The sequence below is a fragment of the Panthera leo genome, chromosome D2 (genome assembly GCF_018350215.1).
Source record: "Panthera leo isolate Ple1 chromosome D2, P.leo_Ple1_pat1.1, whole genome shotgun sequence".
Classification (NCBI taxonomy): Eukaryota; Metazoa; Chordata; class Mammalia; order Carnivora; family Felidae; genus Panthera; species Panthera leo.
In genome coordinates, this window is record NC_056689.1 from 47357345 (window position 1) to 47382862 (window position 25518).

General features: G+C 40.9%; 1 protein-coding gene across 4 annotated transcripts in view; it reads left to right on the plus strand.

The window, feature by feature from the left end:
- The window catches only part of LOC122202818 (WASH complex subunit 2-like), a 62216-nt gene that overhangs the window by 969 nt on the left and 35729 nt on the right, over positions 1–25518 (plus strand). For 2 of the 4 annotated variants that reach the window (XM_042909374.1, XM_042909376.1), the window contains exons 3-15: positions 142–306; positions 9162–9224; positions 11603–11776; positions 14645–14738; positions 15543–15601; positions 16826–16873; positions 19252–19362; positions 20131–20212; positions 20759–20830; positions 21541–21659; positions 22112–22169; positions 23437–23496; positions 23882–24055. In XM_042909374.1, the coding sequence (XP_042765308.1) occupies positions 142–306; positions 9162–9224; positions 11603–11776; positions 14645–14738; positions 15543–15601; positions 16826–16873; positions 19252–19362; positions 20131–20212; positions 20759–20830; positions 21541–21659; positions 22112–22169; positions 23437–23496; positions 23882–24055 (1279 nt within the window). Of the gene's footprint in view, positions 1–141; positions 307–9161; positions 9225–10941; positions 11002–11602; positions 11777–14644; positions 14739–15542; positions 15602–16825; positions 16874–19251; positions 19363–20130; positions 20213–20758; positions 20831–21540; positions 21660–22111; positions 22170–23436; positions 23497–23881; positions 24056–25518 lie in introns of those variants that run through there. The other 2 variants (XM_042909375.1, XM_042909377.1) reach the window with 2 other exon arrangements.

Consider the following 25518-nt stretch of genomic DNA (forward strand, 5'->3'; position numbering starts at 1 on the left):
ACTTGGTTTTGGGTGTTGTCGAAAGCAGCATCTCTTACATTCTAACACACAAAGGTGAAAGGAAATGGGTTCTTTTTTGTTTTGACACACGGAGTAGACTCATTTGATATTGATACTACTGTATGTTTATTTTTTAAATAGCTACTACAGTTTCTCCAGGAATTCTCACAGCAGACTATCTCTAGGACCCATGAAATCAAGAAACAAGTGGATGGGTTAATCCGGGAAACTAAAGCCACAGATTGTCGCCTACATAATGTCTTCAACGACTTCCTTATGCTGTCTAATACCCAGTTCATTGAAAACGTGAGTTACTTAGTTGTGTCAGACTTATAAATAGTGTTTTCTGGAGAAACAAGAGTCCCTTGGGGTATTAAATGATGTATTATTAGGTACCCTTCTCAATTTTCATGAACACAGGGGTTCTTGGTAATTGAAGCTTCTTTCTCTAGGATTAATGCCTTTTTAAATTAGTACGGTTTGTTTTTTCAGGCCTTTAAAAAAATCTAATGATAAAATTATCTTACATTCTAGTTTTTCGTACCCTTTTAGTTTTGAGGATAGTCAGCACTTGTGCTGGTATTCCCCCAAGCCTTATTGTGGCCATGTCCCTTAAGGAGAGCTGTACACCTGCCTGGTCTGATCCTGGTCTGACCAGCATGTGACTGCACTATTGATTGTGTCCATTATGTTCTGATGAATTCTGTTAAAGGCATATTTGTGCCTACTTGAAATACTCTTTTTTGTTTTGGATTTTTTTTTTTTTAAATTTTTTTTTTTTCAACGTTTTTTATTTATTTTTGGGACAGAGAGAGACAGAGCATGAACAGGGGAGGGGCAGAGAGAGAGGGAGACACAGAATCGGAAACAGGCTCCAGGCTCCGAGCCATCAGCCCAGAGCCTGACGCGGGGCTCGAACTCACAGACCGCGAGATCGTGACCTGGCTGAAGTCGGACGCTCAACCGACTGCGCCACCCAGGCGCCCCTGTTTTGGATTTTTTTTAATGTTTATTTTTGAGAGAGAGCCAGCGAGAGAGAGAGAGAGAGAGAGAGAGAGAGAGAGAGAATGAGCATGAGAATGAGTGGGGGAGGGGCAGAGAGAGAAGGAGACAATCCCAAGCAGGCTCCAGGCACTGGGGTGTCGGCACAGAGCCCAATACGCTGGAACTCGTGAACTGCGAGATAATGACCTGAGCTGAAGTTGGACGCTTGACTGACTGAGCCACCCAGGTGCCCCTGGAATATTCTTGATTAATGTTTTGTTATGATGGCTGAACCTGTGGTACAGAATCAACTCTAGAAAGATTACTGGGCTTTAAGCCATGTGTGATTTTCCCTATATGTATGTATTTTATTTTATTTTATTTTATTTTATTTTATCTATTCTATTGTATTCTATTCTACTTTATTTTTTTTAAATAACTTTTTAAATTTACTTCCAGGTTAGTTAGCATATAGTGCAACAATGATTTCAGTAGTAGATTCCTTAATGCCCCTTACCCATTTAGTCCATCCCCCCTCCCACAACCCCTCCAGTAATCCTCTGTTCTCCATATGTGAGAGTCTCTTATGTTTTGTCCCCCTCCCTGTTTTTATATTATTTTTCTTTCCTTCCCTTATGTTCATCTGTTTTGTATCTTAAAGTCCTCATTGAGTGAAGTCATATGATATTTGTCTTTCTCTGACTAATTTCGCTTAGCATAGTACCCTCTAATTCCATCCACATAGTTGCGAATGGCAGGATTTCATTCTTTTTGGTTGTCAAGTAATACTGCATTATATATATATATATGTATATGTATATATATATATATATATATATATATACATACCACATTTTCTTTATTCATCCATCGATGAACATTTGGGCTCTCTCCATACTTTGGCTATTGTTGATAGTGCTGCTGTAAACATTGGGGTGCATGTGCCACATCGAAACAGCACACCTGTATCCCTTGGATAAATACCTAGTAGTGTAATTGCTGGGTGTAGGGTAGTTCTATTTTTAATTTTTTGAGGAACCTCCATACTGTTTTCCAGAGTGGCTGCACCAGTATGCATTCCCACCAGCAGAGCAAAAGAGATCCTCTTTCTCTGCATCCTTGCCAACATCTGTTGTTGCCTGACTTGTTAATGTTAGCCATTCTGACAGGTGTGAGGTGGTATCTCTTTGTGGTTTTGATTTGTAGTTCCCTGATAATGAGTGATATTGAGCTTTTTCATGTGTTGGTTGGCCATGTGGATGTCTTCTTTGGAGAAGTGTCCATTTATGTCTTTCACCCATTTCTTCACTGGACTATTTGTTTTTTGGGTATTGAGTTTGATAAATTCTTTATAGGTTTTAGATACTAGTCCTTTATCTGATATATTGTTTGCAAATATCTTCTCCCATTCTGTCGGTTGCCTTTTAGTTTTGCTGATTGTTTCCTTTGCTGTGCAGAAAAATTTTTATTTTGCTGAGGTCCCAGTAGTTCATTTTTGTTTTTGTTTCCCTTGCCTCCGGAGACATGTTGAGTAAGAAGTTGTTGTGGTCAAGGTCAGAGAGGTTTTTGCCTGCTTTCTCCTGGAGGATTTTGATGGCTTCCTGTCTTACATTTAGGGCTTTCATCCATTTTGAGTTTATTTTTGTGTCTGGTGTAAGAAAGTGGTTCAGGTTCATTCTTCTGCATGTCGCTGTCCAGTTTTCCCAGCACCATTTGCTGAGGAGACTGTCTTTATTCCATTGGATAGTCTTTCTTGCTTTGTCAAAGACTAGTTGGCCATATGTTTGTGGATCCCTTTCTGGGTTCTCTGTTGATCTGAGTGTCTGTTTTTGTGCTCTTCCCTATATATTTATCGACTTCCTAAGTACTAGATCCTAGGAATACATAGTTAAATTAGACAGAACCTCTCTTTATTATTTGTTTATTTAAATTTTACTTATTTTTGAGAGAGAGAGAGAGAGAATCCCAAGCAGGCTCCATGAACTGTGAGATCATGACCTGAGCTGAAATCAAGAGTTGGATGCTTAATCAGCTGCGCCACCCAGGCACCCGATAGAGCCTGTCTTTAGAGAAGATCACAATCCTCCATAATAGTGTAATTCCAGAATAGGAAGGAAGCAAGTGTGGCTAGAGCCTAGTGAGTGAGTGAAGGAGGGACTGTTAAGATGAGGATGGAGAGGAAGCTTAGTTAAACTGACCTATATTTCTCAGAGGGAGGTTAGCCTAACTTTCTGAGTGGCAGCCATAGATCATCTGTGGAAAAAGGATTATTAAGTAGGTTATTTCCTGAGATTGTTAGGTGTAAAGTGATAGAAAGGATTTTGAAAATTGCTAAATTGTAAAAGCTCTATTCAGGACTTTTAAGAGAAGACCAAATAGCATCATGCAAGTATCTTAGGCAACACGGTTGTGCATTTTTTTAGTAGTTCAGGTTGAATTGCCGCTACTAGCATTTTTGGGAGTCTGTAAAATAAGGATCTTAATGAAGGTATTAGAGATCTCTTTGCCAGTAAGTTTAAGATAGAGCCAGTATTTTAGTAAAATCTGTAGTCACTTTTTAGTCATCTATGTAGAATGTCCGTGCTTGGTCCTGAGCATCTTTCTCACTGGCAGAGGCAGTTTAGAGGTGTATATGCAGCCCATCATCTTTCCATGAAGCCAAATTTGGTGTCCATTCTGGTATACTTGTTGCTCTCATTCTGTACTTTTCTTGCTGGATCAGGTGCTCATTTCTTCTCTGCGATCAGTGTTAGAGACCTAGATGGGGCATGGAGTAGAATTGGGAAGGGTCTACGCAATGTGCCTGTACCACATGGTATTGGATTAGCATCTGTTTGAATTTTTGGGGTTAGGTGGGTATCATAAACTGGGTTTTCTGAATCACAGTCTTCATGTCTCCTTGTCTTTTGTTCAACTGTTCTTTTCTGGTGAAGTTTTTTTTTTTTTTTTAAGTTTATTTATTTATTTTGAGAGATGAGTGCAGAGAGAGAGGGAAAGAGGGAATCCCAAGCAGGCTGTACTCTGTCAGTGCAGAGCCTGATGTGGGGCTCAGTCCCATGATCGTGACCTGAGCTGAAATCAAGAGTCAGATGCTTAACCTCCTGAGCCACCCAGGTGGCCCCTGGCCAAGTTATTTTAGATTTTGAGTTTTTCTTGATGTAGCAGAGTTTTTTTTGTGGGTTTTTGTTCTCCTGAAAAATTTTTTTTTTTTTTGTAGTAGTTCTTTATTTCTGTTCACTTTTTGGATTCCCTTTTTGCCACCCATCTTTACATTTCCCTAGTCCTTAACCTTCTTCCCCTTCCATTCTGCAGCCAGAATTCCCCTCTCAATGTACCTGTTGCCACTGCTAAGTTTAACTGCTTCTCACACCTCCTGTAGTGCAATGTGTTACATGTTCTTCTCATTCGTGGCAGAACATGATGATGTTAAGAGTACAGCTGGGGCGCCTGGGTGGCTCAGTCGGTTAAGCATCCGACTTCGGCTCAGGTCATGATCTCACGGTCTGTGAGTTCAAGCCCCGCGTCAGGCTCTGTGCTGACAGCTGAGAGCCTGGAGCCTGTTTCAGATTCTGTGTCTCCCTCTCTCTCTGCCCCTCCCCTGTTCATGCTCTGTCTCTCTCTGTCTCAAAAATAAATAAACGTTAAAATTAAAAAAAAAAAAAAAAAGTACAGCTAACGGTTAATCAAACTCTGAAAAAATCTGCATGCTGTTAATACATTTGGCAGTTATTTGGCTTTTTATGTATTTTCTTCAAACCCTGACATTGGTACTCATGTATTACAATTCTGGTTTGGGCGCCTGGGTGGCTCAGTCGGTTAAGCGGCCGACTTCGGCTCAGGTCATGATCTCACGGTCTGTGGGTTCGAGCCCCGCGTCGGGCTCTGTGCTGACAGCTCAGAGCCTGGAGCCTGCTTCCGATTCTGTGTCTCCCCCTCTCTCTGACCCTCCCCCGTTCATGCTCTGTCTCTCTCTGTCTCAAGAATAAATAAATGTTAAAAAAAAAAAAAATTAAAAAAAAAAAAAACAATTCTGGTTTGAATGATGTTGCCATTTGGTTTCATGATAGTTTATTGGAAAGGTATTCAAAGGTAGCTTTCTGGCTTTTAGGAATTAACCTCAAAAGCAGGTACTAGGTTGAAAAATGCATTACAGAGGTAGTGAAACTAAAGAGCAATCAGGGCTTTCTAGGGCAACAGAAATGAGTTCCTTTAGTAAAGGCTCAAGAGGGAATTCTGAAGGGGGAAAACTACTAATTAACAGTGGCCAGTGCTTCAGTGTGTTATCAGAAGGGATTCATTAAGCTGTTAATTTAGGAATTTTGTTCTAAAACATTGAGTGACCTAGAACAACTTTTTTTTTTTTTTTTTTTAAGGTTTATATTTTTAGTTATCTTTACACCCACTGTGGGGCTTGAACTCATGACCCAAAGGTAAAGAGTCTCATGTTCTACCGACTGAGACAGCCAGGCACTTCAGATGTGACTTCTTTAGTATAGCGCTTCTCATGATTATAATTTTACACTTATTGATGTGCTCTGATGTGTCAAACTATCCTACTAAATCAAGCCCCACATTTTTTTGTGAATGTTGTATTCCTTGGGGCCAGCACACTTCTTCTTTTTTTGTTGTAATTTTTATTTTTTAATGTTTTTTTTTTTTTTTTTTTTTTTTTTTTTTTTTTTTGAGAGAGACCGAGCACGAATGGGAGACAGGCAGAGAGAAAGGGAGACACAAAATCGGAAGCAGGCTCTAGGTTCTAAGTTGTCAGCACAGAGTCTAAAGTGGGGCTTAAACCCATGAACCGTGAGATCGTGACCTGAGCTGAAGTCGGACATTTAACCCACTGAGCCACCCAGGCACTCCATGGGGCCAGCACACTTCTGATTTGTAGAAACCTAGTGAATATTTGAATGAATGAACGGGAGAACACATAAATGAAAAGGACTAGGGCTGTGTATAATTTGTTAAGAAATCGTCAGCCCCTGGTCCCTTTTCTCCAGTTCACCACCTCATCTCTTCCCCATCTCCCCAAATGAAGAAAAGATCCTTTGAGGGAAAATATTTGAGATGTTTAACAATTCTGGGAATGGCTACCTGATTTAAAAATGATCAAAAAACACATGAAGCTGTGAGATTAGCCTGGTCACAGTGAAGGAAGTTAGTGCGGATTGTCTGCTGTGTGCTGAGTACTTGAGATCCATAGTTCTTATCACTCTTGGAAGATCCCATGGGTCTCGTGTGTTTGCTGGTTGGTTTCGTAGAGGTCATGTGTGGCCTCCAGCCACAGGCTACTGATGTTTCATGAGGTAGTTTTTAATGAGAGCAGGAGAAAAAAAAGTAGGACTTTGGAGCTATTCAGTCATGAGCGTGAAGCTCAACCTTTTAGTTTAAATGGTCTCGCTATTTAAAACCTGAAGTGACTTTGGTAGGTGCCATGTCTGAAAATCTCAATTTTAAGACCTATTTACTTTTTTGTCCCTGTCTTTGAAAATTAACCCCTCCAAATTTCTGCTCTTTATAGTTCTTTTTTAAAGTATGGAAAAAGAAGCAGCATCTGAAATTTCAGATGGTGGAGAGGTGCCTGCCAACATACTGGCATATAAATTCTAAGTCCATTTCCCACGCAGACATTGGCCTGTAAGTTTTTTCTTTTTTTTCCAAGTTTATTTATTGGACGCCTGGGTGGCTCAGCCGGTTAAGCATCCAACTTCGGCTCAGGTCAAGATCTTGCAGTTTGTGGGTTCGAGCACCATATTGGGCTCTGTGCTGATAGCTTGGATCCTGGAGACTGCTTAAAATTCTGTTTCCCTCTCCCTCTCTCTGTCCCTCCCTGCTCACGCTATGTGTGTGTGTGTGTCTCTCTGTCTCTCAAAAATAAACATTAAAAAAAAGTTGATGTATTTATTTTGAGAGAGAGAACGATTTGGGGAGAGGGAGAGAGAGAGAGGGAGAGAGAGTGAATGAGAATCCCAAGCAGGCTCTTGATACAGGGCTGGATCCCATGAACTGCAAGATCATGACTGGAGCTGAAATCAAGAGTTGGATGCTCAGCCAACTGAGCCACCCAGGCGCCCCAAAGTTTTTTCTTTCTTGTTATAAAAGTAATAACACTTGTAGGAGAGATTGGCATAGATAAAAAATATCAAAGTGTAAGAAATTAAAACCACAAAAAGTCAACCATAATTCCACCTCTCCAAATTAAGCAACCATTAAACACTTTGACATATTTTTCTAGTGTTCTTTTTTTTTCAAATTTTGTAACGTTTATTTATTATTATTAAGACACAGAGAGAGACAGAGCATGAGCATGGGAGGGGCAGAGAGAGGGGGAGACAGAATCTGAAGCAGGCTCCAGGTTCTGAGCTGTTAGCACAGAGCCCTACACAGGGCTTGAACCCACAAACTGCAAGGTCATGGCCTGAGCGGAAGTTGGATGCTTAACTGACTGAGCCACCCAGGTGCCCCTCTAGTCTTTTTTTTTTTTTTTTTTTAATGTTTATTTTTGAGAGAGAGAGAGAGAGAGAGAGAGCGCGTGAGCAGGGGAGGGCAGAGAGAGACACACATACACAGGATCCGAAACAGGTTCCAGGCTCAGCTGTCAGCAGAAAGCCCCATGCGGTGCTTGAACACACAGAGTGGTGAGATCATGACCTGAGCCAAAGTTGGATTCTCAACTGACTGAGCCACCCAGGCACCCCTAGTCTTCTGTTTTTAACTTTAATCTTTCCTATACGTACATATTTGCAGACTGCATTTTTCTTAATGATAATTATTAAGCATTTTAAGTCTTTTGATAGAGATTTTTTAATATAAATTTTTTAATGAAATTTTTCACATGTCTAGAAAAGAACAGATAATAACCATAAATGCTAATAATATGCACCAGCCTGCATTAACAGACTTTTTTAAATGAGTTCTATTTTTTTTTAATGTTTTTATTATTTATTTTTGAGAGAGAGGGAGACAGAGGATCCGAAGCGGTCTCAGTGCCGACGACAGAAAGCCCAACGTGGGGCTGGAACTCACGAATTGTGAGATCATGATCTGGGCTGAAGTTGGACGCTTAACCGACTGAGCCACCCAGGCATCTCTGCATTAGCAGACTTTAAGAATTTTCCGTTTGCTTCAAAGGCACCCACTCCTCATTTTTTAACTTAGCTCTAAATACTTTAGGTGAGGGCCCCTTTGTACCTCTGTGTTTTTATTCTTACGTGGAGAGTGTAGATCTGCATGGATGTATATGAGTGCTTATATGTGAAGTATGGGATAGGAGTGTTACCTTGTTTTTTTCCCCCCATATAGGTAAGCTTTATTGTACAGTTCTTTTCCTCACTTACTTACATGTGTGAACGTATGTGTATCTATGTTTGTGTTTTTATGAATGTAAAATTAGCCTTATGTGTAAATGCAGATCAGTTTCTTGCGTCTGTATTTTATTATGCTTATCTGCTGTGTGCCGGGATCACAATCTTAAATACTGCAGATTTCTAATAAGTCTTCTTAGAACACGTCCCCATGTCTTCTTTTTAACAGTTAAAAAGTAAAGGAAATCACAAGGAGGTACTGGAGCCCTAGCTCTGTTTTGAGCCAGCCAGGTGCCCTGCCATAGCTCTGTTTTGGAAAAGAGATGCCTGCCTGCCCATGCTGTATGGGCGGAATGCCTGGCCTTCTGGCAAATCCTTGGTGGGCTCGGCCTGTCTGCTTTCATATAAGTGGGATAATAAGAGCTTATCAACCATTTGAAGCAACAGGATGGAAATAACTTTTACCATTTCCATTGCTCAGAATGTTAAAGTTCTTGTTACCTAGTAGGTAAGTTCTACCAGTTGACATTTTCCGTAGCCTCTCATTGAAGTATGTGTGTCATTGCCCTGTCAGCGTTAAGTGTTAGGTGAAGCCAAAAGGTATGAAAACTGGAGTCTTCATTGTTTTTGTGACTCTTTGGTCAACATGAGATGGAGCTTTTTTCATGTTTTCCAGTCATTTGTATGTCTTTAAATTTAATTTTTGGTGAATTAACTACTGTTTTGCTTGTTTGTCCTTGACCAATAGCCTCAGTCATTTGTTGAGTAATCCTTTCTTCTGTGTCTGCCTTTATTGTGTGTTGAATTCTTATATTACGATTCGTTCCAAATGATATTTTGACCATTCAAAAATGAATTTGCTTCCCTATTTAGCGTGTATACGATGAAGAAGTGGAGGAGCCGATACTCAAGGCTGAGACAGAAAAAGCAGAACAGGTACTTTCATTAGATCCCTCTTTGTTGAGTTCTTGACTTAGGGAAGAAAGTGGTGGAAATTTGTAATGTGGCCGGTGGGGGATTGTGGGCAGAAGGATGGTTCCTGGGGCAAATGGGAAGGGCTGCTCCTGACACCCCAGGAATGGAACTGTGGTTTGTTTCTGAAATGTAGTGTATTAAGAAATATGTAAAGTTTTTGAAGTCTGGCATCAGAGCAGAGTGCAGGAGATTTTCTGTAAAAGGCCAGATAATGTTTTATGTTTGGCTGGCTCCCTTGGTCTCTTGTCTCTTTCCCTTCTTTTTGCTCTTTCTCCTCCTTCTCCCTGCCTCTCCCCGCTCCACCCCCAAATGTGGAGGTTCTACACAATAGACCTTGAGGGTTCTACAACAATAGACCAGACTGGGCTGTACGTTGTGAGTTCTTTGAAGACCATGCTTCCCTATTGTCTTATGACACCATTGACTCCTGCCAGTTGTAAATGACTGAGGTGAATGCTGGTTTAGTGCACAGCTTGCTGCAGGATGTGTTAGCCCAGAGAGCACAGAATGTGCAGTGAACATTTACTGACTCCAGAAAGATTGCAGGGAGCTGGTAACTTGAACACATACTTGACCCTCAAGAAGTTATGGTCTTAGTTGGAGCAGTAGGACATAACATGTTGGAGCTGCTAACTGTTCTGGAAGATCAGATGAGAAGAGCTCAGTGGTATAAGCAAGGAGAACCTACAAGGATAAGGTGTTAGCTCGGTGAAGAAGGAAAGGCCAGATTTTAAGGCTGAAATGGCCTTAAAAAAGAGAATGCCATGCACTAAGTTCAGAGTTGGGGGATGTGCCTGGTATTTTACAGACAATGATAGTGGAAGATACTGGTGGTCAGCAGGAGGAAGGAAAAGGAAGTGAGCGGTGGGTTCATAAACCAGGCTAAGGAGTCAAGGGGCAGCAGTTTCTATCTTTTTATCTCTGTGGCCTTCACATGTTTTGGATACATAAACATTCTTCCTGGGTGTTGTCACATCATGGGCCAAAGCATAGATAAGACCTTCTGGACTTTCTAGCCTTCTGGCAGAAGTTGTATTCTTTTCCTCCCCCTTAGAAAAGCACTGGAATGTAAGTTCATAATCGGAGTAGCCTTGACTCAGCTCTAAGAGAAAATATAAATCACTTGAAAAAGTTGGTACTTCATCAATAGCTATTATGTATGTGAAGCTGTTAGGATAGGATATTAGAAACCAGCTACAGTTCTGCCTATTCCCAGGTTAAAAAAAAAAAAAGTTACTTTGTTTTTAATGATTAACTCAAAAGATTTGCTGACCATGTAAATGCAGTGGTTTGTGGTTACTTGGTTACACCAAGTCAGGGTTCAGTTTGAAGTGATGAGTATTTAGTGAACTATTTTTAAAAAGCCCCTATGTAATTATTTCACAAACCTGTTTTCACACACTTAGTGCAGAATTAGCTATTTAACTAGAACCAAGCATACTACAGTGGAAAAAAGATGCAGCCAGAACAAAAAAGCTGGATTAGAAGGATTTCCATACTTGAGGTAAAAGTATAAAAAACTCATAGAGTTTTCCCTTTGTCCCTTACAACAGCACTGTATGGTTTGATTCCTTCTGTAATTATGTATCAATTTCTAGAATATTTGTGAAGAGGGGAAATGACACTAAATTCTTTTTTCAATATTTCTCACAACTGATGACACAGTTGAGTGTGTGAGGGGACTGTCACTGACAGCTGCTGTTGTAGGAAACGGAGGCCTGTGGAGTGTTTTCAGCAGGTTGGTGATATGTACAGACTTTTGGTGGGGGCATTGTTCTCGGATGGTGTACAGGATAAGTTGGAAATGATACTGACCCTCTGTTGGTCTGAAACACATTTATAAATAGCCATAACTACTAGTTTTTTGTTTTTTTATTTTCACCAATTGAAAGATGACATCTCTGGCTGGAGTCCCTTTCTTCTCAGTTTTAACTTCTGAAATTGTCCCAAGGCCCATTAACCAAGGTTAGTGGGATCCAGTCATGGTGAACCTGAAAGTCTGGGCCCTTTGTTCCTCCAGTGGTAGGGGAGTCGGGTGCCACTGGAGGGCTTGTGACATCCCATTCACAGGGGATGTTTACATAGGTTACCTAACCGAACTGTCATACATAGTGTAGTAGTGCTTTTGTTGCTATAGATGGTGAACAGGGAGTTCTGGGACCTTCGGTAGTGTGATCCATGTCCGGAAAGTGACAAACTGGGGATTTAAAACTTACTCCAAAGTCTGTCAAGGCATTCAGCAGAGTCTGACTTGTTAACATTTGTAATTGATTTCTTTTTGTTTTATTAGGGCGGTATCAATAGTTTGGAGATCTGTACTGAACAGTATTTTTTTGTAGGAGAAGACCCGGGAACAGAAAGAAGTAGATCTGATTCCTAAGGTTCAGGAGGCTGTGAACTATGGTTTACAAGTATTGGACAGCGCATTTGAACAACTAGATATAAAAGCAGGAAACTCAGACTCAGAAGAAGATGATGCTAATGAACGGGTGGAACTGATCCTTGAACCAAAGGTAAGGACGTTCAGTTCATGTTACTTGTTATTACACTTGTTGTGTTTGGGGCACTTTACTTGGGTACAGAATTAGTAAGACATGGGCTTGACTTTTAGGAAGTAAGTATGGTACTTAGCAGTCTCACATTGACTCCGTTAGAAACACTTGCTTTACCGGATCGTTGATGGAGCACCCAGCAGGTACAAGGCAGCACACCAGGGCAGGGGAGTACAGAGGTGCAGGGCATGGCTCCTACTCTCCAAATGCCTATTATAGCATGACCAGTTGGTGGGAGAGAGGGGACATCTACATGAGTCACCGTCATAAGTGCTCTGGGAGAGAACTGCTTCTAGCTGGGGAAATGAGGGTACAGATGAGACCCGAATTGGGTTTGGAAGTATGAGGAGATTGTTGGGAACGTGAACTTCTGTAGCTTGTGCTGGGGAGACGGCACAAGTGCTGAAAGACATTTGGGTTGTTTGCGGGTTTTGGCTAGGATGAATAAAGCCGCTGTGAGCGTCCACAAATAGACTGTTAGCTGTGAATATAGTTACTGCTTTCCTGTTACTTTACCTCAGATCTGCAGAGGAGACTTTGGGGCAACACAGCCAGGCAGAGGTAAACATAGAAGGTTGCCGTATTGATTTTGAGAGAGAGTCCTTGTGACACACAAGTGCTTTATGGGTTGGAACATGCCCCAGAGCCAAGATCTTCTGTCGTTCGTTTCGCCTCACACTTCTCTTCCAGTTTGAGCCTGCGGTGTTGTACCGTGTTGGGGTTGTTCCTCTTGCACTGGTATACTTGCTGGCTTGCCTTTTCCTGTAGGGATTTAGCAGTCAGCAGTGGACCCTGGGTGGTGTATTGCCTGGGCTACGCTTGCTAGTTCCAGCTTGTACACCCCTTTCTCTTCTACTGGAGGACTTGGGAATGCCTCCTGAGTAAGTGGTTCGCCCAGTAGCACTCTCTTTTGTTTGCACTGAATTGGTTGCTGTTGCATCTTTAACTTTTTTTTTTTTAATTTTTTTTTTTTTTAACGTTTATTTATTTTTTTGAGACAGAGAGAGACAGAGCATGAACAGGGGAGGGTCAGAGAGAGGGAGACACAGAATCTGAAACAGGCTCCAGGCTCTGAGCGGTCAGCACAGAGCCCGACGCGGGGCTTGAACTCACGGACCGCGAGATCATGACCTGAGCTGAAGTCGGCCGCTTAACCGACTGAGCCACCCAGGCGCCCCACATCTTTAACTTTTACATTAACCTTCCCAAATTCTCTCTTGTGTTAAACTTCAGAATTGTTTTCTCCTGCACCCCCAGGGTCTTTTCAGTAGGGAAGAGAGATGATGGCCAAATGTCCTACCTTACAAAGGATAAGTCAGCCTTTCCTGTGGAGAGGGGAGGTTGTCCTGGGGTAGACTGCTTGCTTGCTTGCTTGCTTTCTTACTTGCTTTTTTTTTTTTATGTTTATTTATTTTTGAGAGAGAGACAGAGGGAGAGAGACAGAGATCGAGTTAGGGGAGGGGCAGAGAGAGAGGGAGACACAGAATCTGAAGCAGGCTCCAGCCTCCGAGCTGTCAGCACAGAGCCAGATGCAGGCTTGAACTCACGAATTGTGAGATCATGACCTGAGCCCAAGTCGGAAGCCTAACTGACTGAGCCACCCAGGCACCCCTGGAGTGCTTTCTTGAACTTAAATTTTAATGTAAGCATCTTGGGTGGGACTTAAGTTGAGGACTGGAATGGAAGGCTGTCCAACAGGTACTCCGTTCTACCCTGTCTCTTTCATTTCATTCTGTTGTTTTATAATCTGGTCTTAATTTTACCAACTTCACTTTTCTAAGTTATGCAGTGGGTGCTGCTGGGGGATATTATTATTCTCTTCTTTGGGTGATTTTTTTCTCCCAGACAGGTTCTCAGTCTTTTTGATGTGTGCCTTTAGTTCATTGTGTTGACCAGAGGTACTTGCATAGTTGCTATTCTATTTCTCCTCATCTAGCCCATGCTTTCTGTGCTCTGTTCCAGCCTTCTCTTTGCTCTGATGCGATGTAAAGGAGTCCGCTGCTGGTCCACACCTGCTCCCACCCCCAAACCTGGACATACCCACCTGCTCCCCACAGTCCTGTAAAAGCAGTTGGGTTATTTCCTCAGTGTGGTTCTTTCCAAATTTAGGACTAATATTGATGATTCTCAAGAGTGGTTAGTTGATTGGTTGATTTTTGCTCACGAGCACCGCTTTTTAGGGGAGGAAGGCAGAGCTGGGATGTATCAAAGCTGGCCAGAACTTTCAGTTTCTTTCCTTCGTCCTCCTTTTGAACATGTTACTATGAAGTTGTAACCCTTATTTGGTTACTACTGGTAAACTTTTTGTGTGCCTCTGCCATTTTTAATGTAACTAGGCACTTGAGAAGGGAGATTCTGTGTGATTTAGCTTTACTTTGCTGTTTTTACCTAAGATTTGACTTTTTAAAAAATCAGTGCGGGGCGCCTGGGTGGCGCAGTCGGTTAAGCGTCCGACTTCAGCCAGGTCACGATCTCGCGGTCCGTGAGTTCGAGCCCCGCGTCAGGCTCTGGGCTGATGGCTCGGAGCCTGGAGCCTGTTTCCGATTCTGTGTCTCCCTCTCTCTCTGCCCCTCCCCCGTTCATGCTCTGTCTCTCTCTGTCCCAAAAATAAATAAAAAACGTTGAAAAAATCAGTGAGTTTTTTGGTTTTGTTTTTTTGTTTTTGGTTTTGTTTTGTTTTGTTTTCTGTACTTTGAATCCTGCTGTGTTTCTTATTCTCCGCTCTCATTATGTCACTTGTTTGGGGTAGTCACATGGAACAAGATGTCAAATGGAAAACTTAGTTTTCAGCCTGAAAATTTAATGGCTATTACCTTTCATTGTTTACAGGATCTGTACATTGATCGTCCTTTACCTTATTTAATTGGGTCAAAGCTATTCATGGAGCAGGAAGATGTAGGTCTCGGAGAGCTGTCTAGTGAAGGTATTCTTTTGCACCAAATATTTTTGTTACCTTTAACATTTATATCTTACCTTTTTATTTTAAAATAATTTCAAACTTACCTGAACGTTGTCAGAATAGTACAAAGAACTCCTCTATACCCTTTACCCAGGTTTACCAGTTGTTAACATTCCATCACATTTGTTTGCTCTTTCTCTCTATATATACATAATATTTTTTTCTGAATCTACTTGAGAGAGATCGTGCGGACATCATGCCCTGGTACTCCAGAATATTTCTGTATAGAAAACACTTTCTGAAACTGAAAATAGTCTCATATATAGCCACAGTGTGTTATCAAAGTCAGGAAATTTTACTGGAGGTAATACTATTAGCTAATCCTCAGTTGTATTTCAAATTTTGCCAGCTGTCCCAATTATGTCCTTTATAGGCTAGGCTCTTTTTTCCTCTGGCCCAGGCTCCAGTTCAGGATCACTCACTGCATATAGTTGTCAAATCTCTGGTCTTCTTTTAGTCTGATATAATTTCTCAGCCTTTCTTTGCTTTTTACAGCTTTGACATTTTTGAAGAATACAGGCCAGTTTTTTCCTTTGGTCATTAACTTTTTTTATAATTCATAAGTATCTTGTGGGGAGATCTTTTAAGACTCTGTAGATGTTTTATCCCTCACTATAGTGAAGATACTTTTAATTACAGTTAATCTGTGTAGGTTCTTTTCTCAAAATCTTGGTGATGCTGATATGTGGTGGTTTATGATTTTAAGAAGGAACTAAGGATGTTTTATTATTAATATGGGTGATAACCCTTTATCTTTCTTCTAACCAGAGGGGTCAGTAGGCAGCGACCGTGGCAGCATTGCAGACAGTGAAGAGAATGAAGAAGAGGTAAGGGCTTCGTGGTGTTTCCAGGTTGTGGTGGGCATGAACCTTAGGGTGTGTTTAGCAAGCTAAATAAATGTTTGTGAATTAGCAATCTCTTTGCACAGATTTTTTTAACAGCGATAGTAAAACCATATTCTGTGTTCCCCCCACCCCCCTTTTGGGACTGAGTTTCCTTTTTGTCTTGTGTACAAAAGCAAGGAAAACTGCTTTAATCCCTTTTACTGTTCTCTCTCCTCCCTCCTCCCCACCAAAGCCTCTTCCTGCCAATATATTTTGAAGGGGGGCACCTTGGATATTTTGGTAGAATCTGTCTGGTTCTATCTTTGAGTAATTGTAGGGGAAAAGACCATATTTTAAACTTTTTTTTTTTTTTTTTTTTTTTTTTTTTTTTAACTATAAAACCTAGACCAGAAGAATGCTTAAAGCATCCACTTACATTTTCACTTTGCTGCTGGTCCTAGCATCTTCATAGCCACAGAGCATGATCTGACTCCTGCTCTAGGACCTTGGCATCTGTGGACCTTGACCACTGTTGTATCTGGGGTTGTTCCTTTAGATGGAATATTTGTTACTGATGTTTGAAGAGCAGTTCTTGAGTGTTAATTCCTAAAAGGAGACAATATTGTATGCATGCTCCTTTCTTCTCCTTTTCTCTTATTTCTACATTCCCCCTCCCCCGCCCTCCTGCCACTGGCCCTGCAAACAAAACACTTCACAGTGGGACATAAGGGTTTCCTAAAAAATCTGGCTGTAAGTGACGGTCATTAGCTGAATTCCTGTGCTTTTAGCCATTGATGCAGCTCTTCACCCAATTCCTGGTAGGAAACACTGATAGTCCCCTATTGGGCCTGATGAAGTAGTTCTGCTACATGGAATATAGAGAGTGGAGAGTCCAAAGTGTAAAATCACACAAACCAACTTTTGATAATTTAATTAATTAAATGTGCCACTCTGACTTTAAATTCAGAGGTTAGCAATGGTAGCGCACATAGGTATGAGCAAATTGTTAGAGATGTTTAAATTAACTACAAAAGTTCCACGTTAGCTGGAACAACTCTTGGTGATACTGCCTACTGTCCACCTTATCTGCACCCTGATACTTCAGGGGACCAGTAATTAGTACAAAGAGACCGAATATAGATGTGCTCTGGAGACTTAGGCCTGAGGTCATTTCTGTGCTTGTGACAAAATTCTGTATTAACAACACAGCTTTTTTTCCCCCTAAAGGAGTCAGATGAAGATTTTGCCACTCATAGTGACAATGACCAAAACCGGGTAAGGCTCATGAACTGAAGTGACTTTGCTTTTAAATTTTAACCGAAGCATAGCATATATACTAAATATATGCTAAAATTACTTTGGAGGAGAGCTGGGTTGGGGAACGGGTGAAAGAGGTGAAGGGGATTGCACTGAGTAATGTATAGAATTGTTGAATTACTTTATTGTACACCTGGAACTGATGTAACACTGTATGTTAATTACATTGCAACTAAAAAAAAATAAAAAAATAAAAAAAATTACTTTAGAATGACTTATGAGAAAGCAAGGATTAGTAAGCTAATTTTCTTTCAAGAATTTCATGTGTTTTTTTTTTTTTTTAATTTTTTTAATGTTTATTTTTGAGAGAGAGAGACACAGAGAGAGCAACCGCGAGCAGGGGAGGGGGCAGAGAGAGAGGGAGACACAGAATCCAAAGCAGGCTCCAGGTTCTGAGCTGTCAGCACAGAGCCTGACGTGGGGCTTGAACTCATGAACTGTGAGATCATGACTTGAGCTGAAGTTGGATGCTTAACCAACTGAGCCACCCAGGTGCCCCAAGAATTTCATGTTTTTAAGTTAACTACCGTCTTGGGTTTTGTTTTGTTTTTTCAATTTTGCTTTATACTTTATCTTCATTTTTCTTAGAAAACAAAAAAGTGAAAAACAAAAATTGGGAAACAGAGCCTCTAAAAAGGAAGGCCCAGTTACTCAAACTGAACTATTTCACCTGAATCCTCTTCCTGTATTTTAAAATTTGGGATAATATAGCAGTAAGGTTAAGGAACACTCAAAAGATGAATATCTAATTCTACAGTTGTACCATAGCTGTCTTAATTTTTGTATACCCTTCTAAGGACATATTTTTTTCACAATATGCATAGTTTATCTTCTGCAATTTTAATGTATCACAAGTGTTTTCTTACAATTTTAAACTACCTTTATAATTTGCTTTGTGAACTCTGTTTTTAAGCGTACTGTTACGACGACAGTCTCTTTTTAGTTACAGACTCTTTTGTAGTCTCTAAATTTATATGGGAAATAGTTTATTTCTAGGATTTTATTTTTGAGTTAGTAGTGCATTCATGAATATATTTCCATATGCAGAAATCCTTTGCTTATGTGAACTGTTTCCTTAGGAATGAGAATTATAGTAAAATGTAGAATTATAGTAAAGGCTCTTGATACTATTCTCATTACTTATCATGCATACTGATTTTCCCATAATCTTATCAGCACTGGGATTGTGATTTTTGCTAACATAATATACGTACAGTGGTATTTTGAGATAGTCCCAGTTTGCACTTCAGTTTCCTAATTGGGGCATATTTTTTCACAAACGTTTTCAACTACCAAATGAAGGATTTAGTCCCTTTTGGTTGGTAGTTGTATTTTCCATTCACAGAGGTGATTTAATAATCAGTTTTTAGAGAATATTTATTTCTATAAAACGTACTAATATGGTTGATACATTCAGACATTTATTTGCTTATTTTGAAAAAATTTTTAAAGATTTGATTTTGAAGTAATCTCTACACACAATGGGGGCTCGAACTCCCAACTCTGAGATGAAGAGTTGCATGTAAGCAACTAAGCCAGCCAGATGCCTGTAAATTCAGACCTTTAAATAATACAATATAGTGATTAAAAGTGTTGGCCTAACCATATATTTGTATTGTTAAAGATAGACTGGTTTTGTGTGCCACAGCTAACCTCAGGGTTCTGAAGATTAAAGTAGTCAATAAAGTACTTTCAGCATAGTGCCTGGCACAGTTTATTGATTTAAACATTAACAATTTTTTAAAAATGTTTTTTTAGTTGTACAAATTATGCATACCAGTGGCTGCTTTTATAAAAATTATAACTTAACAGGTAAAGCTTACTTTGAGCCCTCTAGTGCTCATTTTCTCACACTCTTCAGAGGTAATTGATGTGATGGAAGAAAAGTGCTTTTCTTTGCTTTTAAATGTATCTGTGTCAGTAGAGAGGAGGTCCGTGTTGGGGTTGGGTGGGCAGGGTATCTTGCTGGGATTCTCATCTAGCACTTTTTACAGTTGATGCTGTGGACACCTCTCCAGTTGTTACAGCTTATTGCTTTTAATGATTAGTGTTCTTATCAAGATAAGACTATGTTTATTTAGATTATTATTTCTCTAGTGGTGGACATTTTATATATTCAGTGTTCGTCATTCTGTGTACAGTATTTACGCTGTAAATAAATCTTGTATGTTACTTGTTTTAGTACATTTGTTACTTTGACTTTTGCTGCATTACCATCATCATCCTTATTTGACAAGCTGTCACCATTTTGCCTTAAGGTTGAGTGACAGTATCTCTTTTTCAGCTTGATGACCTTATTTATCTGCTAGTTCTAATCTCATGGTTTGTCCTCCTAGCACACTGCACAAATGAGTGATGAAGAAGAGGACGATGATGGTTGTGACATTTTCGCTGACTCTGAGAAGGAGGAGGAAGATATTGAGGACATTGAAGAAAATACCAGACCTGTAAGAAAGACCATAGTCACTCTCTTGGCAGGGTTTTAGAAATGGCACTGAGGACTCATTACTTTTATTGTCATTTTTATTGATAACTGTCTCTTTTTGCATATTTGTAATTCCATTTACACTTTTGAAAATCATGGTTGAGTATTACTAGTTGCTGTACGAGTACCACTTTCTCTTCCAGTTGTTACGATTTTATAAGGTAGATCATTCAAAAATCTATTTGATTCCAGGTTTTTAAGACCCTAATACTCCTTACCTTCCCCCCCCTTATTCCTCATAGTAGTTTTCTGTCTCTCTTCTAGTAATAAAGTGAAGTATTGAAAAAAAAAGGGGGGGGGAGGGAGCCTGGGTGGCTCAGTCAGTTAAGCGTCTGACTACAGCTCAGGTCATGATCTCACAGTCCATGAGTTCGAGCCCCGTGTCGGGCTCTGTGCTGACGGCTCAGAGCCTGGAGCCTGCTTCGGATTCTGTGTCCTTGTCTTTCTGACTCTCCCCCATTCATGCTCTGTCTTTCTCTGTCTCAAAAATAAATAAACACTAAAAAAAAATTAAAAAAAAAAAAAGGAACAAGGAGCATGTCTATGGAAAGAGTCCTGTTCCTCAAGTGATCTATATAGGGTGCTCTATGTTTAAATTCATTTAGTTAAATTTTTAATCCGTTTAGTCCCTTTGCTTTTGTTTACATAATTTTGTTAGTTATTACAAGTAAACTGTGCTAGTTTGTGTGTTACCAAAAACAGGTGATACTTTGGTCTTTTCTGTGTGTAGAAAAAAAGTCGACCTACGTCATTTGCTGATGAGCTGGCGGCTCGAATCAAAGGGGAAGCTGCAAGCCAGGTGGAAGAGCAAAGTACGTCTTTGAGATGGGTTAACTTGGTGGGTGAGTGCAGGACCCTCTGTGGGGCTTCACTGAGAGCAGATTTCTCTGTTTAATTTTACTAAGGCATGAAAGGCTTGCCCTTTTTTTGGTTTACAGACTCTTGGAAAATTAAACATTGTGGACCCCTCCCCGCCCCCTGCAAGAAAAATGCATATGTACGCATCTGTATAACATTTTATTTGCAGTTTCAGGGGACTAATAGATAACCCGGGAGAATCACAGGCCCCAGATTAAGAATCTTTTGCTCAATATTTACTCCTATATTTTGACTAAATATAAATGTACCATATAAAGTAGTGATTTAACAGGATGGAAAGACATCAGAATAATTCGTTCAGCTTGAGTCCCTGCCGTGTAAGGTGCTGACTGAAGTACATGGACTCTGGGGGAGCTGAGACACAGAGTTGAATGTCTTGCTCTTAACTTAGGGGCCATGAGCATGACAGAAGTGTAAAACATCAGTATATAAATACTAAGGGTAGGCTGAGTGTGGTTAGAACTGAAATATTCTTCAAGTTTTGTCCATAGGAGAAGGAAAACCTCGGAAGACACTGAAGGAGAAGAAGGACAGGAGAACTCCCTCAGATGGTAGGCCTTTCTCCTCAATTGTGTTATTTTAGGAGGCTCTTGATTCAGGAATTCGCTTTCATAATTTGTAGAATACCATTTTGAATATTCACAAATGGAGTCTCTCTCTATTTTCATTCCCAAAGCATTTAAAAGTGTGCTTTGGGATGCTCGGAGGAGAGTTGAATGTGGAGTAAAAATGCTGTAAGGATTTGAATTATTTTATAGCGATCATTAGCTAGAATTCTCCAGAAGTATAGAAACTAGGGATCTCTAGCGTTTGTTTTCGATAAAGAATATATTGGACCCTTTTATATTTAACAGTGACATGCATTACATTCCTGCTTGAGTGTCAGTCTACAGATCTTTGTTCAGTCTGCCCTCGCTTCCCCCATATTCTCAGTGAGATAGGTCTGAAGGTGATTGAACCATGTACTTGCTTCCAGAGAAACTGACCTAGACTAAAGAGATCACTTACGGAGTTGATTTTGCTTCAGACGTTTACGGAGTTGAAGGTGGGAACCCAGAGAGCCTTTTAAGGGATTCATTGGACTGCTTAATAAGTTTTTGTTTGAAATTCCTCAGAATGCTGGCACTCAAGTACTTCTTGTTACATGTGGTTAGGTACACTCCAGGCCAGGCTTGGCGATGTTGTAAAGGTCGACCTTGGGAATTTGCATTCCAAACCCATCTTTAGCAGTCCCTGCTAAACATTCCTTTCTGCTTGTTAGACGAAGAGGACAACTTATTCGCACCCCCCAAGCTGACTGATGAAGATTTCTCTCCATTTGGCTCTCGAGGTGGCCTGTTCAGTGGAGGGAAGGGACTTTTTGATGATGAGGATGAGGAGGTGAGTCCGTGGTCATCAGTGGAGCTCGCCATAGTTGCATCACGGGTCTATAATTAGGTATGAAAAAAATGGCTTCTTAATTGCAAGTTGCTTCTACTTTCTTATTTTGGGAGATTTTGAACCAAGAATCACAAAGTGAGAAAATACTGTACCCTGATGTCCTGTGTGAGATGGAGAGAGATGTGAGAGTGTTAATAATGAATAATTTACTTGATCGAGGAGTTGTTTCTTACCTTATTTGCTGTCTTCTTCTGTGTTTTAGTTCCTGGGTAGGCCCAAACCATTTAAGGGTCTGATTTTGCCATAGTCTTTACTTTGGAATTGAATTTCTTGCAGGACAGTAAATATGTATCTTTAAACTTTACGAGGTAGTTTTCTTTAGAAATCCACAATGCAACTACATTTTCGTCTGCTTTTTTGAAGTTTTGTTTCCTGTGCTTTATTACAACCAGAGTGATCTCTTCACGGAAGCCCCTCAGGATCAGGAAGCTCGGAGCTCTGTTAATGCAGGTGAGCTCGGATTTAGGCTGACTCTTCTTGTTCGGGAACAGATTTCTAAGACAGTTTACTTCTCATTAGGAGATGGAACCCCTGAAGTTGTTCCCAGGCCTTGCTTCTTTGTTAGGCAGGAAGCTGTTCTGCTTGCCTTGGTCTAGTAAAAAGCAGCTAATTTTCATGTCTAATGACTAATTCATGTCTTGGAAAAGCCAAAAGTGCCACTTATAAACCAACATCATGGTTTTGTCTCTTCCTTAGGGGAGAATTCATAAAAAGTCAAAGAAGGAAAGTAGTCTTGAGCAGTGTTGAGGATATTTTAATTTAATCATGTTTAATTCAGTAGTCTTTTATGTTTATTTATTTTGAGAGAGACAGAGACAGTGTGAGCAGGGGAGGGGCAGAAAGAGAAGGAGAGAGAGAGAATCCCAAGCAGGCTCCGCACTGTCAGTGCAGAGCCCAACATGGGGCTTGAACTCGCGAAACTGCGAGGTCATGACCTGGGCCGAAACTGAGAGCTGGATGCTTAACCGACTGAGCCACCCAGGCATCTCTGATCATCTTTAATTCAAATAAACACTTCTAAAATTCTGTATATAAGTTGGAGGTCATTAATTCCATAGTCTGGTGTGCGTCAGAATCCTCTGTGGAGCACCCGTGAAAAGGGAAAAAAAAAACTTAACAAATTTTATTCCATTAGGCATGTGGTAGTTCTTAGGAACTGGGACTTAGTTATGTGAAGTGAGCGGTCTCCTTGGGCCATCAGTCATCAGATTTTGGACTTGCTGTGACACTGGCTGGCTTGATGTCCTGCTGCCTGCCCTCCACTTCTCAGCATCAGTGGATGCTAGTTTCCCTCTTTACTGTTACTGTCTTCATACTTTTTGTTGATGTCTCACGTTTTCTGCTGTTCTTTCTACTTGTTTGTTCTCCAACTGGAATGGATAGAGGCGAAACTGTTAAGGAGCCCGGCTTGCTCTGCTTCTGCCTTCCCTGTTGTGTTCTACCCCTTCCTTGGCTTCCCCAACTAACCCCACTGCTATTGTTTGATCAGAGTGATCGTCCAAGGGAATCACAGCTTAGATTATATTAACGCCAATAAAAAAGTAATGCTGGTAGAAGAATAAGCTAAAGCTAAGGAGTTTTAAAATGGCTCTTTTGGGAAAAATTAGTTTTAAAAGGTCTCCACTTAGCTGTGTATTGTGTTGCACATATTTTAGGTACATTTAACAAGAAAAGTCATCTTTTCTGAAATGGTTATTTTTTTTTTTCTTATTTTTAGTGTCTTCATCCTCCAAACCCGGAAAGAAAATCCCAGCAGGAGCTGTTTCTGTATTTTTAGGTACCCTAATTTAGAGTTTCTTTTTTAAAAAGCAAATAAGTACTGTTTTGTCATTTTTAAAACTGTCATCTAACTGCTTGCTGGAGAGGAGGCGGTTCGGAGGGCAACAAATAAATAGCCTATGGGAAGAGCTCATTTACTGGTGTTAGCTCATATTCTCTTAGAAGTCAGTGGCCTTGGACTTGTGTTTCAGTGACCAGGTGATTTGCATCATGGGATGTTCTGTAGCAGTAAAGGATGGGGATGACTGGGTCCTATTAATGTATTTTGGGGATGAATGGAAGCTAAATGTTCTTGGTGGGTGGTCCTTTTTTTTTCCCTGTAAAGCCAGGGGACCCACACACACCAGCTCACAGCTATGGCTGCCCTGTCCCTCCACCCACAGGAGACACTGATGTGTTCGGTGCCACCTCTGTTCCATCACTGAAGGAACCACAGAAACCTGAGCAGCCTGCTCCAAGGAAAAGCCCGTACCCTCCAGCCCCTGCTGGCCTCTTCGATGATGACGATGACGATGACGACTTCTTTTCGGCATCCTCCAGCAAACCTTCCAAGACAGGTACCTGGTCCAGCCTCTTTTTCTGGGAATTCAGCTAGGGAAAGAATGTTGACCGGAAAAGGGCATAAAGCTTGTCGTGTTGTCTGTGTCCTGCCGTGCCAGGGTCCCTCCTCAAGCCCTCCTGCCACAGAGCTTCATCTCTGCTGCAGGAGTCATGGTGCCTTAGAAGTCTCTGTTTTATCAACCAATCTTTCCTGCTTTGGAAACTAATTACTAGGATTATCTGCCTCATGGAGAGCTGAAATCTGTTCCCCTGTAATACCTGCTGAAGATTTCTAGTTGTGATCTTTGCAATTGCAAAGTTTTTATTTTATTTATTTATTTTTTTGATGTTTATTTATTTTTGAGAGAGAGAGAGAGAGAGCGCGCAAGCAGGGGAGGGGCAGAGAGAAGGAGACACAGAATCCGAAGCAGGCTCTGAACTGTCAGCACAGAGCCCGACATGGGGCTCAAACCCACGAACTGTGAGATCGTGACCTGAGCCGAAGTTGGATGCTTAACTGACTGAGCCACCCAGGCACCCCTGGAATTACAAAGCTTTAATCACACTTTCTTCTGGCAGCACTTAGTAAATTACATGACAGAATGCCACATGTTAGCTGTTCAGTTCCCAGCCTCTCTGGCCAGAAAGCCTACATATCCTTGATCTTTTCTTGTATGGCAGGGTTTTCAGCCCCTTGGCCACTTTGGCACTCTCCTTTCTTCTCCCCTCAAATTTAAGCCTGTCTTTTCACGAAGTCTCTCTCCTAAATTATTTGTTCATTTATGTGCAGGTGAGTCTCCTGGGACTCTTGTCAGAATGCAGATTCAGATGCAGTGGGTATGGGCTGGGGCCTGTGATTGTACATTTCTAACAGGCTCCCTGGTGGGCAGAGATTGCTGGTCTGTGGGTCACACTTGGTGTTTTTCCAGAAAAGAAGGATAAACTACTAGGTGCACACAGTTTCCAGCAACATGAGGACTCTGTCTTATAAGACTAGATGAACCAGGATTCAGTGAGAAGCATGTTTCCTGGACTTAGCTCCTTTTCCAGGGGTGGCTGTGAGAAGTAAGGATAGGAGAAGAAACCTGAGGGAAATAACCACCTGCTTATTACAGAAAGAGTGCAAACGGACGCATAACACACTGAGATCTAGGCCAACTAAAATGAAAGTGATTAAAGCTGGTGCCTATCTTGGTCTGGGAGGGCTCTCACTTAGTGGGTTATCATTGAGAACTGATTAAGAGTCACAAGTAAGTTGGCAGCTGCCGCTCCCCTGGGACGTTCACAAATCAATGTCCTCCTTTCAGTGATGCACAGCTCAATCAGTGCAGCAGTGCTCCTGGTAGCGAAAGGTCAGAAACTCCCCAGGTGCTCATCCCTCGGTTACATTACGGTTCTCTTGTTTAGTGGAATTTGGTAAAGTGTTAAAAAGAATGAAGTTTGTATATGTTAACATGGGAAGATTCCCTAGGCAGATTAA